This window comes from Eurypyga helias, unplaced genomic scaffold (assembly GCF_000690775.1).
Source record: "Eurypyga helias isolate BGI_N326 unplaced genomic scaffold, ASM69077v1 scaffold6165, whole genome shotgun sequence".
Lineage (NCBI taxonomy): Eukaryota > Metazoa > Chordata > Aves > Eurypygiformes > Eurypygidae > Eurypyga > Eurypyga helias.
The window spans coordinates 55694-71114 of NW_010251982.1; the positions used below are offsets into that span (position 1 = coordinate 55694).

General features: G+C 43.5%; 1 protein-coding gene across 1 annotated transcript in view; it reads left to right on the forward strand.

The window, feature by feature from the left end:
- LOC104510053 (vacuolar protein sorting-associated protein 13D-like) overlaps positions 1-15421 on the forward strand; it is a gene marked incomplete at its 3' end in the record, with an annotated part of 79040 nt that overhangs the window by 53286 nt on the left and 10333 nt on the right. The window contains 8 exon segments of the mRNA XM_010152186.1: positions 1296-1475; positions 1746-1862; positions 2185-2334; positions 3948-4097; positions 4891-4987; positions 6629-6777; positions 9228-9362; positions 9729-9896. Of these exon segments, the coding sequence (XP_010150488.1) occupies positions 1296-1475; positions 1746-1862; positions 2185-2334; positions 3948-4097; positions 4891-4987; positions 6629-6777; positions 9228-9362; positions 9729-9896 (1146 nt within the window).

A 15421-nucleotide genomic window follows, 5' to 3' on the forward strand; every position in this document is an offset into this window, starting at 1 on the left:
ACAGAAACCTGGATTGCTTTTACAAACTCTAGAACTAAACATCAAAAGAATTCTGATGCTCTTCTTTTTTTAAGTGTTTCCACCGTATTTATGCATTGCTTACAAACAAATTTGAGTAAGTTACCCTGTGTATTGTTGAAAGAGTGAAGTATGTTTGTAATAAATCATGGTATCATTTCCAGTGTTTTATTTTGCTAAATAAATTGTGCCAGCTGTGTCAGCAGAAATCAACCTCACTTCAGTGGGAAAAGTGCCTTCATAGGGAATATGTTAGTTCCGTGGTCAAAGTGAGTCTTTCCATGTGCACAGTGGATGTGGAATGATCAGTAAAGTACAGAATGACAACATGACTTTGAAACCCCTGCAGATGGCACACACACCCCCTTCCTTTTTTTTGTTTCTAAAGTCCTTGTAATCAGTGGGTTGTGGGTTTTTTTCCCCCAAAGTGTGTGCTTTGGATACTTCTTCATTTTAAAACAGGACAGCAGTGACAGAAAACCTTGGCCATTGTTCTCACTCTGTAATAGCAGGACAGTGTGTGTCCTCTGTGAAACTGGAAATAGCCAGCCAAAACCAATTTTGAAGTTTCTGATGCTGGTTCTAATGTAAGGAAAGAAGAAAAGGTATGGAAAATAGTCCTGAGGCTTCACAATACCTTTTAAGACTCTACTTGTAGTTCTGCTCGGATTAATTTTAAAGGAATGTAGTAGGCACAAAGGTTCCAGCCTCCAGAACAGATGCAGTAAGCAGTGTAGTGTTCCTCTGCCACCTGCTGCTGTGTTGCAGTTCTAATACCAAAAACCAAATCTGGAGAAAAATGTTTGGCTCAGTCCCGCGATGTTGCACAGATCCATTTTATCATCAAATTACTGCAGGTTACTACGTTACCGCTTGTTGGCCTGAAGCAACCAAAAACCCCGTGTTGCTGTTCTGAGATACCGACTCAGTAAGGATCCACGTGCTCCTCTGCAGATCCAGAGTTCATCCTTTGAAAAGCTTCCTGTCACTTTGAAAATGCCATCAGGAAGGGCTGACCGTGTTCGACTATGCTATGATAGCTTCAGGTTCTGAACGTGTAGTGAGGATACTGGTTGTTGCTCCAGCTCCCAAGCTGATTAAACATGAATTACCAGAAGCTTTAGTAATATCAAGTGAAATGCGGCTGGACTGCTTTGCTGTCAGTTCTGAAGAGTAAGGAGAGGGAAGTAAAATACACCTTTAAGTTAACCTTTGTAAGTAATTACCTGAAGCCTTTACCAATCACCTTTTTTCCTTCCTTTTCTTTCTTTCTTCAGGCAAAGGGAGGAATACAAGGTCTTCATGATGGAGCAGAAGTTGTTCTTGGTCCTGATACTTCACTTGACCTTTTGGGGCCAGTTCCACCTGAACAGCAGTTTGTAAACCAAAAGATGAGGCCTGGGTCAGGAGTACTAGCTGTTAGAGTCATCCCGGATGGGCCAACTAGAGTTCTACAGGTGAAGCTCCTTCCTGCACCAGAATCTAGTTTCACTATTTACTGGTGCTTGAAACACCGCCTTCTGTATCGCATCTCTAAATTCTCACAAAAAGTTACTTTTATAATGATAAGAAGGGGGAGGGCAATGTCCTAAACGAGAAATATTTACAACAAAAGTTGTCATTGTACTTTTTTAAAAAAAAAAAAAGACCATTTTGTAAATTGGGACAATACAGCTGTTATTTATAAATAGGAAAGTGATCATTGAAGTGATGTATTTGTTTATCAGGTAACAGATTTTAACCAACGGAGAAATGATCGTTTTTCCAGCGAAGCAGATGAACTTTCAGTTACGGAACAAGATCTACGCAAGCTAAAAAATCCCACTACAGAGCAGGAATTAGAAGTAAGATACTACAACGAGTGTCTGTCTCTTAGCCATTCCCTTCCTAGATTTTAGTGGGGGTGGGTGGCGGTCGTTAACTTTTCCCCACGATGAGCTCTTGTTATGAACTTGCAGATTTTCCTGCTAAATATCCTCATTCTTACAAGTTGGGTTTATGTGTCTTAACACATCTTTATTTGAAGACTAATCCTTAATGAGCTCTTCAGCCTCCCTGGAGATGAGTCTACAAACATAACTTCTCTGCAGAAATATGTGTTCAGTGTTGGTTTATTAGTGAGTTGTGAGCTTTTTTCTTTCCTCTCTTCAAATACTCTCTTCTCAGGTGCTTGTGAAACTGGAAGGTGGAATAGGATTATCTTTGATCAACAAAGTTCCTGAGGAGCTGGTGTTTGCAAATCTCACAAGAATTAATGTCCACTACACGCAACTGTCAGCAAGTCAGGTCCTAGAGCTCAGTGTCCAAGACATACAGGTATTTGCCGTTTTGAAACAAGGGTACTTGTTCATGGGTCTTCTCTGGGTTTTGTTGTCATCGCAGGTTTGAAAAATCATTAGAGCTTGTCACTGAGATTTCAGTTCTTAAATATCAGAGAAGTTTCAGTTAGCATCGATGTTTCCTTTCTTCATTGTTCCCAACTTAGCAGTATTTGAGACAGTGATATGTTGTATTTCGTGCCACTGATTGACGACACCAAACTAGGAGGAGTGGCTGCCACGCCAGAAGGCCGGGCTGCCATCCAGCATGACCTGGACAGGCTGGAGAGCGGACGGGGAGAAATCAAATGCAATTCAATAAGGGCGAGTGTGAAGTACTGCATCTGGGGAGGAATAGCCCATGGATCAGTACAGGCTGGGGTGTCATCTGTTGGAGGGCAGCTCTGGGGAAAAGGACCTTGGAGTCCCAGTGGACAACAGGATGACCATGAGCCAGGAGTGTGCCCTCGCGGCCAAGAAGGCCAGTGGCATCCTGGGGTGCATTAAGAAGAGCGTGACCAGCACGTCGAGGGAGGTTACCCTCCCGCTCTGCTCTGTGCTGGTGAGGCCTCCCCTGGAGTGCTGCGTCCAGTTCGGGGCTCCTCAGCTCAGGAAGGACAAGGAGCTACTGGAGAGGGTCCAGCGCCGGGCCACTGCGATGATGAAGGGCCTGGAGCACCTTCCGCATGAGGAAAGGCTGCGAGAGCAGCTGGAGAAGAGGAGGCTGAGGGGGGGATCTTATCAATATCTAAAGGGTGGGTGTCAGGAAGATGGTTCGGGTTCCTGTGTGATCTGCTCTGGGGTATCCTGCTCTGTCAGGGAGGTTGAACTAGATCATCTCTAGAGGTTCCTTCCAACCCCTTCCGCTCTGAAGCTGTGATTGCTGTTAGGCAAGTTAGGATCTTTCTTATTTTGTAAACAAGTCAGAGCATTTTCTCCCTTGTGATTCTTGGTTCTTTGTCATTATGTAACAGAAAGCAGCCGTTGAAAGCAGTCTCCTAACTCTGGCAGTAGCATATTCTAAATCGTTGAATCGTAGATGAGAGAAATATAAACCTTTTACATTTTTCCAGCTAGATTTTATTTCTTACTTTGCAGAGTTTTGCTTTTACCTTTGTTTTCAGCTCAGTCTTTGAAATTCAGGGTTCACAAGTTAAGCCGAATACTGTAAAGACTGGTTTTATTCTACTAAAAACCTCTAAATTATTAGAATTCTGTTCCCAATATGTAAGATTTCCTTGGAAGGGGAATTGTGGGTACAGATGGAGCTTAAATACACGTCACTCAAACTCAAATGCAGGAGTAACTTAACTCTGCTGCTGTTTAATAATTTTGGTTGTGTTTTTGTGTTAAATAAATATTACAGAGAACATAGCAGTTTTGTTACAGGTTTTGTTTGTGGGTAGCTGTAACCAATTTTTACTGGAGGACGTGCCTGAATATTATTTTGGTATGGTCTCAGTGCTGATCAATCGCCAGGTACATTCAGTATCTCCCTGCCTCAGGGACTGTGTTTCTGAAAGCCTTTAAAAGTCCTTGGTTAAAGAGGATCAATTTTACTGTTTATTGGCACCTATTCGGATTTTGTTGTCTGTCTCGTCCACTCTGTAGGTGGACAACCAGCTTATTGGCACCACACGGCCTTTTATGCTCTTCCTGACGCCTAAGATGAGTGAAAATGAGCCCGTGGAGACTGGTCCTGCTGTGCAAATAAACGCCATGAAGTTTCCCAGTAAAAACGCTCTGACCGATATATACAAGGTAAGGCGCGATCTTTTGATTGTGCCATGCAGATAGCACTCTGTTTAAATGATATTTCTTGTTCCTAGTGTAATTACTAGCCTGAATTAAATTATTTGTGAAATACACTCTGTTGATTTAATATTGAGGCTGAAAGGATGCTATATCCACCTTCCCATGTTCATGGTGTTTAAAGCTACAGGACAGTGACGAACAGGCTACTAAGATGTTAGAAAATAAAACAAATTAGGCCAGACCCCTGTTTCTTCATGTCTGTGACCTTACCTTTAAAAATTCTCATCTCAGAATTGATAGGTACCGTTGTAGCAGAGTGAACCAGAAGATCTACGCTGCACTGGTCAGGAGTTGTGTACAAGGTTATTACTTCTCTCTGATATGCGGTTGTCTTGCAGCGTACACCCTGCTCTGTGCACTGCAGCTCCTGATGTCGTTTGGGGATTTATCCACCGACTGTGGTATGCATTGAGGGCAAAACTGAGGTGCTTATCAAGACAGATTTGCTCACTTGTGATCTTCACCCATGTATTTTGATGCTGTTTTGAAAAACAGCCGAGCATCATATTCTGAAGTGTCAGTGTTAGGTCATGAAGCACAACACCTTCCAAAAAATTAAAGCAATCACCGCTAGCTGTAGGTAACCTTAACTGAAGAAAACTACCAAAGACAATTTGAAGGTGGGAATATTCCTACGAATCCATTCCATTGAAGTACAACACATTGTCCTATTTTGTAGCTTACATGGATCATATTTCTAATGTTAATGATCTAAACTAAGACTTGTTTCTCTTTGTAGCATCTGATGGTCACGGCTCGAAAGTTCACAGTTCAGATTGAGGAGAAGCTGCTTCTGAAGCTCTTGAGTTTCTTTGGCTATGATCACTCTGAATCAGGTACAGTACAAAGACCAGTTGTACAGTATACAGAGCTATTACAATCTGGGCAGATAAAGTAAGTTCAAAACGCCTACCTGGCAAACAGCTGCTTGGAAACTTCCACTGCTCGATGGAAAGCTGATGTCTCAGTGGCCCCTGTGAAGCTGTTGGTGCTCGTTGCAGTATTCAGGCAATGACCCATGTAACGCGCTGTTGTCATGAACATGGTGGCTGAGCTGAGGGAAGGAGTTGGGGATTCGGCTGAAGTTCTGTATCTGGATTCATCTAAATTGGGATAAAAGAAATTGTGTTATTAATTTAGCAAACCACTTTGTTTATTTAAACCCAAGGCTGAGAAATGGGAGCTCTGTTCATTTGTTCCTTGGGCAGTTCCTCTTGCTTAACTGAAGGAAAATTTTGTCTGTCTGACCTTTTAGTTGTGGCATCTGTACCCCTGGCTTTAATTGCAGTGCAAGTTTTCCTCCATTCAGTGAGGCAAGACGGAACTCTTGAATCTTCTAATCTTGTAGATGTTGTTCTAATCCTTCTGTTGTAGGTTTTATTTGTACTTTGGAAACTTCCTGAAATGTCAGTTTTGGCGTGGCAATTCAAAAAGTCACTTTTATTGTGCAGAAGGGTGTGTAGGGTTATATAATAATGTAACTGTTGCAGGAAAAGCTACTTTTGGCATGATGCCGCCTGTGGGCAAGCCTGCAAATGGTGCTCCATGGTATCTTCTGAATTGTCTCTGAAAAAATAGGAATATTACATTTCCCAGTTTCACAAAGAACTTAAAGACTCAGATTTATAGTGATGAAGAAAAAGTTGAGTTTCACTTTTATGCTGTTTATTAATCTATCCTTTGTTTTGGTTTACTGTGAAGCTTTTTCTGTTTTTTTGTTTGCCTACTTACTGTATACATTTGTAGTTTATCCACTGACGTTGATGATGTCGTCCAAGATTCAGACGCAAATTATTTTGTCGTTTCCGTTCAACATGTTTAATTGTTCACCTGGAGTTCATAAGTGTAACTAAAACCAGCACAATTAGACATGGTCATCTTTCGTCTTTCCCCTTGCCTTCTCACACCACCGAGATGCTCTGGCATGTAACATGTGAACCCGTTAGTACCAAGCAAATTTGGCTCACTCTGTATATAAATTCGTTTAGTGAATGTCTTCCATGGAGGCATTTTGTTAATTCTGTCGTCATAATTGACAAGGTCGTTACCTTTGCTTGCTTTGTACGTGATAGTGATATTTGAGCATGTGAGGAAGTATAGAGGAGGCAGCAGAAAACATTGTGAGACCATGACAACGCAGTAGGAAACACTGTGCAGCGATGCTTGTATCGCCTTGCTTCTGTATGCTGACAGAGATGCATTAGAAGTGGGATTAACAGCTCAGATAACTTAAACTTGGATGACTTTTTTTAATCTAGCTACAAATTCATTCAGGTTTTAGAGATCTGAAAAAAACCTCTTGAGCCTTGAAGGTCAACTTCATGTCACAGGGCATGAGTAATTTTGCTGGCTATACTAGCAGTCACACGTACTTCTTATTTGTACAAGGAAGCTTATTAACTCTTTACGAAGTATCCATTCATTACACCGTGTTCATATGTCATCTGTTCTGATCCCTGTGTCTTGTCTGCATGCAGAGGTTGAAAAGTACGACGAGAACCTCCATGAAAAGGTGGTTGAACAAGGGGGAGTGCAAAAGCGATACTACTTTGAGAATCTGAAAATCAGTGTGCCTCAAATCAAGCTGAGCGTCTTCACTTCCAACAAGTTACCGCTGGATCTCAAGGTACGCCGGTGCATTCTCCGTGTGCTTCAAGTGAAGGGATTCTGTCGTGGGAGGAAAAGGGAAGAGAAGCTTTAACTTCCTACTGCTCATTTCCATTTACTCTTCTGCTAGTCACAAATAATAGAAGCTCCAATAGCTTCTGTTATTTAATTTGCATAATGTATAGTCTCTCCCGTAATATTCTTTCATGTTTGTAATTTGAGTTGGAGCGCAGCCAACTTCACCTCCTAACTTGCCCTTTGCAAGGGCTCTTAGTCACAGTTGTGGTAAAGAGCCGTGCAGGGAGTGACTGTCGCATAGGAGGGGCTGAGGTGAGGGTGTAGGAAAATACAGCTCAACTTAGGGCGGAGAAATGCAGGACAAGTCTGGGTGTTTTCATCAAAAAGATGTTGCCTCGTTGGAACGGGGAGGGTTTGCATGAGCACTCTGCGACTCGGTGCAATATTGAAGTGAATTCAGATTGAGTATGAATGTACACAGGTGGAAAATCTGGTCCTTTTCGTGTGGTAGTAAGTGCTCTGGCACAGTCGTTTAAGTGAATCCAGGATTCCCTGTTGTAGCATGACGATAATGTCATCCAGCATTCCCAACTTGTATGTTGGGACCTTCCTGGACATAAGGTGGCAACAGTCAGCAATATTTCAGTTCCCTCTAAGCCAATATAACTAATTTCAACTCCCTCACCTTGGAGGAAACAAAACCAACCAACCAACCAACCCATAAAACCCCTTCCCCACTGCGAGGGAACCCAGCTGCTGCCTATCTAACTTGTGTGTTCAAAATTGAGGCAGTTACCAGGCTTTTTTGTGCCCTTGATATTAGGACCATTAAGATGTGCAAGCTTTTGAAGTTTAGTGTTGTGGGATGAGTGTATACCGAGTCCTACCAAGATGACCCAGAGCATCATCAATCCCGCATTCTTGTGTTGCTTTTACCAAATCCTCATGCCCAGGAGGACAGTTCAATAGCTAGCTGTAAAATTCCTACCACTCGCCATCAGCGCTGTCTTGAACGTGTGTGCGCTTTAGCTTCCGCACAAAAATGCTGATCATCCAGAGAGATAGCAGCGGTCAGTGCCTTTAAGAAACTAGGAATGGCCACTGTTTGTCTGGATTTCCTACCGGCTCTGGTATATGATTGCATATGGGAATGTCTTGGCAGCCACCAGCACTGCTCCCAAAGGAAAACGCGGTGGATACGTTCCCCGCAGTGGTAACAGTCCCAGTCAGTTCTGTGTTACCTTGCACAGGAAGAGTTGTGTTCAGTTTTGTAGCGCAGGAGGGTTCAGGGTAGGAGGGAGAGGATAATCACAGTACGGTCTTTGTAGAAGTTTTTCTAATTACCTTTAATGTTTCTGGCTTGGACATCGCTGTCTGGTAATTTGGGGTAGTCTGATTATTTTTATTAGGTACCAGTATTAACAGAGTCGCCTTATATAATATCTAATAGTTAAACAGGAAATTATTTCCTACCCAAGTGAGTAATGAGGGCTACTCGAGTTAGTCATCCATTTGCTGAAAAAATAAATAGGTCCTCTCGTACTCGCCCACTGAAGTCAGACCTGTAATTTGCCTAATTGCCTGCAGATGGCAGAAGAGCTCCCATGACTTAGTACCAGCGTGCCGTAGTGATGAGTGTGGAAAGCTGGAACACGAGTAGCAGGCTTCTTGCCCGCAGATTTTCTGATGTTACTGACTGCGCAGATGCCATTGCCAAGGCCTGCAATAGAAGGGATCTCGTTCTTTCTTAAAAGATTCCTTTTCTTGTTCATTTTTCCAACGTTATTTTATTTGTGTCTGTGTATATATAGATGTATAGCTTGTTCACCTTAAATGTGTGCTCTCATGTACAGACAGTACAGGGTACAGATGGCCCGATGGGCTAATTACTGCCTTAGTTTTCTTCCGTGGATATAATTGGAAAAGCTGGTTTAAAGAATTTGTGTACACCACACAATGTTAAAAAGGAAATTATGTGTTATTCCAGTTCATCCTGACACTTAACCGATTCATAGTGCTTCAGCAGGGTAGAAAACACCCAGCTTTGTCTCCACTACCGATCAAGGAGGTTGATTTAGGGTTCGGTTTAACTGGACGTTAGCGCAGTTATAGCCAAGTGCTAAGCGTGGAATCTCAAACACTTTCTGTTTTGAAATATTCCTGTGAAGTGTGGAAAGAGCTTCCATCAGGGAGTGTTTAGGTACTGAAGAAATGCAGCCTAGGAATTGATCATTGCTTACATGTAGGAGGTTTATGGAGTGATTGCCCTCTACATCAAAGCAGTGGTAAACTACTCTAGCAGCTTCAGGTGGCTGTGCTTTGTTGCACACTTAAAGATGGGCTCATCTGGGGGCTTCACGTGCTTGTGCACTTAAAGATGGGCTCATCTGGGGGCTGTGCATGAGAGGTAGAGAGAGAAAATAAAGTAGCAATATCTTTTTATTTAATTAGGCATTGAAAAGCACGCTGGGATTTCCTCTAATCCGATTTGAAGATGCTGTGATTAATCTGGATCCTTTCACTAGGGTCCATCCATACGAAACTCAGGAGTTTATTATTAATGACATTCTCAAACACTTTCAAGAGGTAAGCGTCATCGGGAGTTTGTTGTGGCAAAGGCTGAACTGTTGACTGGGGGGTTCTCTGCTGAGGGTGGGGGAACTCTCTCTTGGCTACTTACTCAGGTGTGTGTGCTGTGTTGCTGCTTTGGCGTACTGAAACAGCGTCATGCACTTCAAGGAATACACTGTGTTTTAAGGTGTAACTTGCTGATCCTACTGGTATCTGTGTGGTCTTTTCTTCAGTAACACCCTTTCTTCAGTAAGACTATCGAGTTTTGTGTATGCGTTTGTTGTGGGCGGCTCTTTTGTTGTGTTTTTTCCTTCTGATCAACCTTGCTTGTGTTCATGTAATCCTTGAGCGATACTTGACTCTTCCTGTTGCTTTTTACAGGAGCTGCTTAGTCAGGCAGCAAGGATTCTGGGTTCCGTGGATTTCCTTGGCAACCCTATGGGTCTACTGAATGACGTCTCAGAAGGTGTTACTGGGCTTATCAAATACGGCAACGTTGGTGGTCTCATAAGGAACGTCACACATGGAGTATCAAACTCTGCTGCGAAGGTAATAATTCTGGGTTTAAATTTGCTAAAACAATAAGTAAGAAATATTCAGGAAACAAGTAAAAGGGAATTATTGACCATCTTTAAATTGCTTTATATGCCGTTTGCTTTGTAAACATTGCGTTTGAAGCGTTGATGTGCTTCTGCGTACACTTCAGGGGTGCCAGGAAGCCCGCAGGCAGCAGTGGACCCTCTCGAGGCCGTTAGTGACAGACGTACATCTCGCAGATGGAGAGCAGTAGTTTGCTAGTGAGAAGTAACGTGTTGCTCAAATGCGGTGCCATCTCCTAACTGCAAAGGAGCAAAGTTGTATTTGTGCATAGGCATAGACACATACATTATATGTGTATAGGGAGAGCATTATAGGAACTCGGAGTATTTAAAGGGTTACTTGGTATTACCAGAGTTGTTAACTTTTATTTTTGGAAAGTGGTTAGCTGGTGTGAGTATCAGTTGTTACGCCCTATGCTTGAAGGTTGGGGTTTTTTTCCCCTATGCCACATAGCAACAAACTAAGGAATTCCTAGATTGCTGCTAATCTTTTGCTTAATTCCAAAGTCTCTGCATGGTGAACATTCTTTTGTTCTTCCCTGATAGCGACTGAGAGAATTCAATTATATCAGTGTTATCAGTGAAAATAACTCTCTTTAGTGCCTGAGAGAGGCATGGTCTGACACATCAGCCAGAAATAGGAAGTGGGTTTGGTCATGGTCAGTGCTGTGCTCGATACTAAACAAACATGTTGGCTTGGATAAAAAAGTCTTGAAAGATTTATTACATGCGAGGTGTGTCGACACGTACTGTAAATGAACTTTGCGATCCTGGGTAGAACTGCAATAATGCTTTCTTCACTTAAGGACATGTTGTTAAAATGTGTTTTTCTGAGAATTCTTTGCTTCCAATTATATTAATTTTCCAAACCAGTGAGTCTGTAGGTGTGTATTTCTGTGGTTCATCATTTCACAACCTATTCCACTTGTTTGTATACGAGTTAATGTACTTGTTCCCTACATTAGTGGGAAAAGGTAATGCAGAAGGTGAGGAAGGTGAAATGCAGGGTTTGCATCATTGCAGATAGCTGGAGGCTGAGGGTATCAACCCGGTTAAACTGCCGTAGAGATCCCCGGTGCGTCACCGAGCACACAGCGGTGAGCACATCTAACCCAGCCAGTTGACCATGAGGAAAGATGACATACACCTCCTGTCATAATTGCCTTGTTCCCAGTATTAGCCCGTTTTGGGCAATTTCAGGACATTCAAACAGGATCCCATGTTGATGATGTTCCTGTCTTAATCCCGCGCCAGGTGATTCTGTGGCTGTCAGCAGTGCCCATACAAGCTTACCCGAGCGGTCCGGTAGAAGACCCGCTGAGCTTCTGTAAGGCACTCGCCATCTGTGCACACGAGTATTTGTGTCCACACCTTCTACTCGTGGTTGTAGTCTCTTGTGACCCACCCACTCCACCCAATAGAGTATGTTCTTTAGAGCTTCCTTTCTACAAAGTGTTGTTTCCTCACCGCAGTCACATCTGCAGCAACAGGCCCATAAATCTTTCTTTAAAAGGCACGAGCCTTCCTACGTTTCCCACAAGGGCAAGGTCATTCTTTGAACTTTGGAGTCATTTGTAACCAAGGGTTTTGTGAAGGAAGATTTTTCAAAGGCAGAAGGGCAGTTGGATGCTGAACTCCTTTCAAAATTCAACGGGAGCCGAGTGCCTGCTTCCCATTTATACCTTTGAAAACCACCCCATGGACTGTTTATCTGTCTGCCTAGGTAGTTTTTTTTTCCATCTCCTTGATATATCTGAAATGTCTGTGATGCAAGTCTCATGCGGTTCCCTTTCACAAAGTTTTTATATGGATTATGTATTTGTCCTTTCAGAACAAGGAGGGAATTAGATCCTTTCGGGAGGCTGGTACATTATGGAACTCCTGGATTAATCCTCCTTCCAAAGGGTAGATCTTAATTCTGCAACAGCAGCGTACAGCAGTTCTACAGCGTAGAACTTTGGCTTTTACTCCCTTCTACTCTCCCATCTCCATGACTTATGGTCGTGTCTAGGGTGTGTGAAACGTGGGTAAAGAAAAAAATAGTGGGAGAGAAATAATTCCAGTTGCTCAAGAAGAACACAAGTGAAACAACAGCTCAGTTTGCTTTGGTGCTCTCTGCAGGGCAGCTATTTTAAAGTATATTTTCACTGTGTAACTTTTCACCCGACCCAGCTGTGCCGCGGGGGTCCCCATGGTCGCAGCTTGTTCTGCGGGGCTGGCAGCTATCGCAGCCTGCGCCGGAGGGGCCCGTCTTCTGCGCGGAAACGGGCGGAAGAGCCGTTTGGTGTTTGGGTACCTGACTTTCAAAGTGTCTTAAATAAAAATCTGCCCTAGATTTTAAGATGAGGTAGCTTTTAAGGTGTGAGTGGGTAGATAAACCATCTTTAATGGTATACTCATGTCTTTACAAGTAACCCTGCTTGACTGAATTGAGAAGTAAACGGAGTTGTGTCTGGTTTTGTCATTTTATTGCTTTTCTGGTTTATAATTCTGTTGATTATCCCTGTAATGGCTTTTCCATGCATTTCAGAACACGCAGTGGGTAATGCCTCCTTTCAAGTGGAGAGCTGCAGTGTATTTAAGTTGGCACAAAACCTCAGGTTAAACAAAGTTCACTACAGACAGTTTTGTAGTTTTTATCCCTTGGAGACTCCAAGTTCTGTATTTTAAAAAGTTCTTTGATCCTAAATATAGACACCTGAGGGAATTTCACTCCCTCTGAATGGAGACTTCTATAGTTGCCATATGCATAGAAATGTCTTGCATTCTTGGCATCCACACTTTTTTTTTATTTCTCCCTTTAGGCATGATAGTACTAAATCCTAAATTATTCCTGTTTCAGAGGTGCTTCAATTAGCAGGAATATTGAACGCACATATGACCCAAAGTGTTCTGTAGTTTCTGTTCCCCAAATGGAAAACTAGGCGTGATTGTTTCTGTTACTGGCAGGTGGGTGTTGTGCTGACAGAATGAAATGCCTGGTAGGAAGGGATTGGAAAGACTAACCAGCTTGTCAATATGGTGTTTACTTTGCTGCTTTCAGCCCTCAGAAGGAATTCTGTTATCCTCTATGAAGGGTGAGCACACAGGTTAGCACTCTGCATTGGCCACAGCTGTGTTTCCTTGTTGGGTTTTTGTGGAGGCTGGCAGGGTTTTGGGAGGCCAGCTGCCTTTGGCTCGGGAGCAGGCACCCGAGATGCCAGAGCTTGCGTGTAGAAAAGTTGCAACAAATAGTATGGTGGGTGTTCGTCTTCTCCTGAGGCTGAGGAAGAGGCACAAACGAACTTCTGCCCTGGGCTTTCATTCCATGTATTGAATTCCATTCAGAGCGCTGGCAGAGGTGTTTAAGTGATGAGCAGAGGTAAGAAGAGAGGTAGGGTGTTGGAAGCAGTTAAGAAAATTACAAGGCCGGTAAAGGTACAGGTACTGCTCCAGGTGAGTGTTTGACACAGAGGCATTTGTAGAAAATGAGCATGAAAGCAACATGAAGGGAAAAAGGAGTTTTAACTCCCATAAGATAAATCACAGCAGATTCTCAAGTGGTTGGCAGTGACAGAAAAATAACGAAAAGTGAAGAGGAAGCAATAAAAGGATTATTTAAAAACAAACCATGAACAAGTGTTTGACTTGTATGAATGTTAACGTTTAACAAAACTGGCAGTAAATAAGGTGAGAAGTGGGTATCACAGGGTACAGAAGGTGGGTACGATTTAAGCAGGTTCTACCCAGGAACAGACATAAATGTTTTAAACCGGTCAAAGCTGGTGGTTCCTTTTTGTTTAAAATGTCTTAGTTTATGTAACCAACCACTCTTGATACCACCCAGGAGCAAGAACATCTGGCATCCTCACATCTTTGGAGACACTGTGGTTCAGCAATTCTAGGAACATTTGCTCCAAGTAACGTTCAGGTACCTGAAAAACATTCATACCTTGGTGACAGGGACCTTCTGGCACAAGCCTCTGTATGTGAAGCCTGAGAAAGAAGTACACGGGGGCATTTTTCTCAGGGGAGCATCAAACAGAATTGTCAGCTGATAATGTGGAAAGGTGATGGAGGCATTTGGGATCTGAGTTCCCTCCCATTCTGTATCTTGAAAATTTTCTCCAGACTCCCGGCCCATAAGAGATTCTGTGAACAGCAGAACGTGTCTGGTTGCAGGCAGTCTCACTGGGTAAAGTGAGGTGGGCTGGAATACACGGAGTCTCTCTGGGCAACTTCAGATTTGAATGTGGGTTTCACTTTGGGAGAGCTGATGGTCATCCTGTACATGGGTATCCTGGGCGTTGAAGCTGTGGGATGTAGCAGCAGTTGCCATAAGCAGTTTTTTCCGTTCCTCGGAGTGATTTATGCAGTTCAGGTCAAATGTAGCTTTCCCTGTGTTTTCTTCTGGGTCATCTTTTCTCCTCGTGTCTTCCCCAGTGTTGGGTGCGGGCCAGGGCAGCGTGCTGAGGTAACGCATCCAGGTGACGCTGCGGATCACCCTCGGTTTCACTTGCGTTTCGCGCAGAGACTGGCAGTGTACGTGCAGGTTCAAGTGCTGAGCCCTGAGAATCTCTGTGAAAATGTGCAGGTGACAGGATGGAAAGTGACTGAAGTCCCCAGGCAGAAACGTGCAGTGCTGGGACGAGCATTCTTGGTGAGGCCGCTTCCCTGTGTCCTAGCAGGTTTAGAAGGTGGCAGGCTTTGAGGCCAAGGAGTGACAATCAAAAGCCATGGAAAGTGTCACGTTTTATGTGCAGAACAGCTGGTATCTGCAGGCAGTATCTTTGGAAGGTTTGGGGATAAAGGATTGTCCTTGAGAATGCTGAAGTATGATTTGTTCTACCCGTTTTTCATTTGTACCATGGGATAAAATGTGTGTGGCCAGCATCCTGGTGGGAATGTTTTTTCACAATTCAGGTTAAATTCAGCTTTTACAAAGCTACATACACAAAGTGTTTGTGAACCTGCTTTATGTGGAGAAATGAGCATGGGTAGGAACAGACGAAAATGGTGAGGTAGCCTGAGGGAAGGACTGCTTTAATCTGGACTTCACGTCTTAACTGTGTACATTCAGAATCCAACTGACGTGGTGGCAGTAGCTTTGAAAGAGCCTTTTCCAGGAGAAATTATTCAGTAGATGGTGAGAATCCTGCAACAGTGCAATGTCTGCAGGCAGTGAGAGGCTTAGCTGTAGGTGGCCATCCTGGCAAGTACAAAAAGGGGGTGTGGGAGATAGAAAGCTTTATATTAAATCCAGAGGAGGGCTGCGAAGACTGTGAGAGGCTTAGCTGTAGGTGGCAATGTACAGCAGCCATCCTGGCAAGTACAAAAAGAGGGTGTGGGAGATAGAAAGCTTTAAATTAAATCCAGAGGAGGGCTGCGAAGATGCTCCGAGGGCTGGAGCCCCTCTGCAATGGGGACGGGCTGGGAGAGATGGGCGTGTTAGCCTGGAGAAGGGGAGATCTGGGGCGGCCTTACAGCACCATCCCG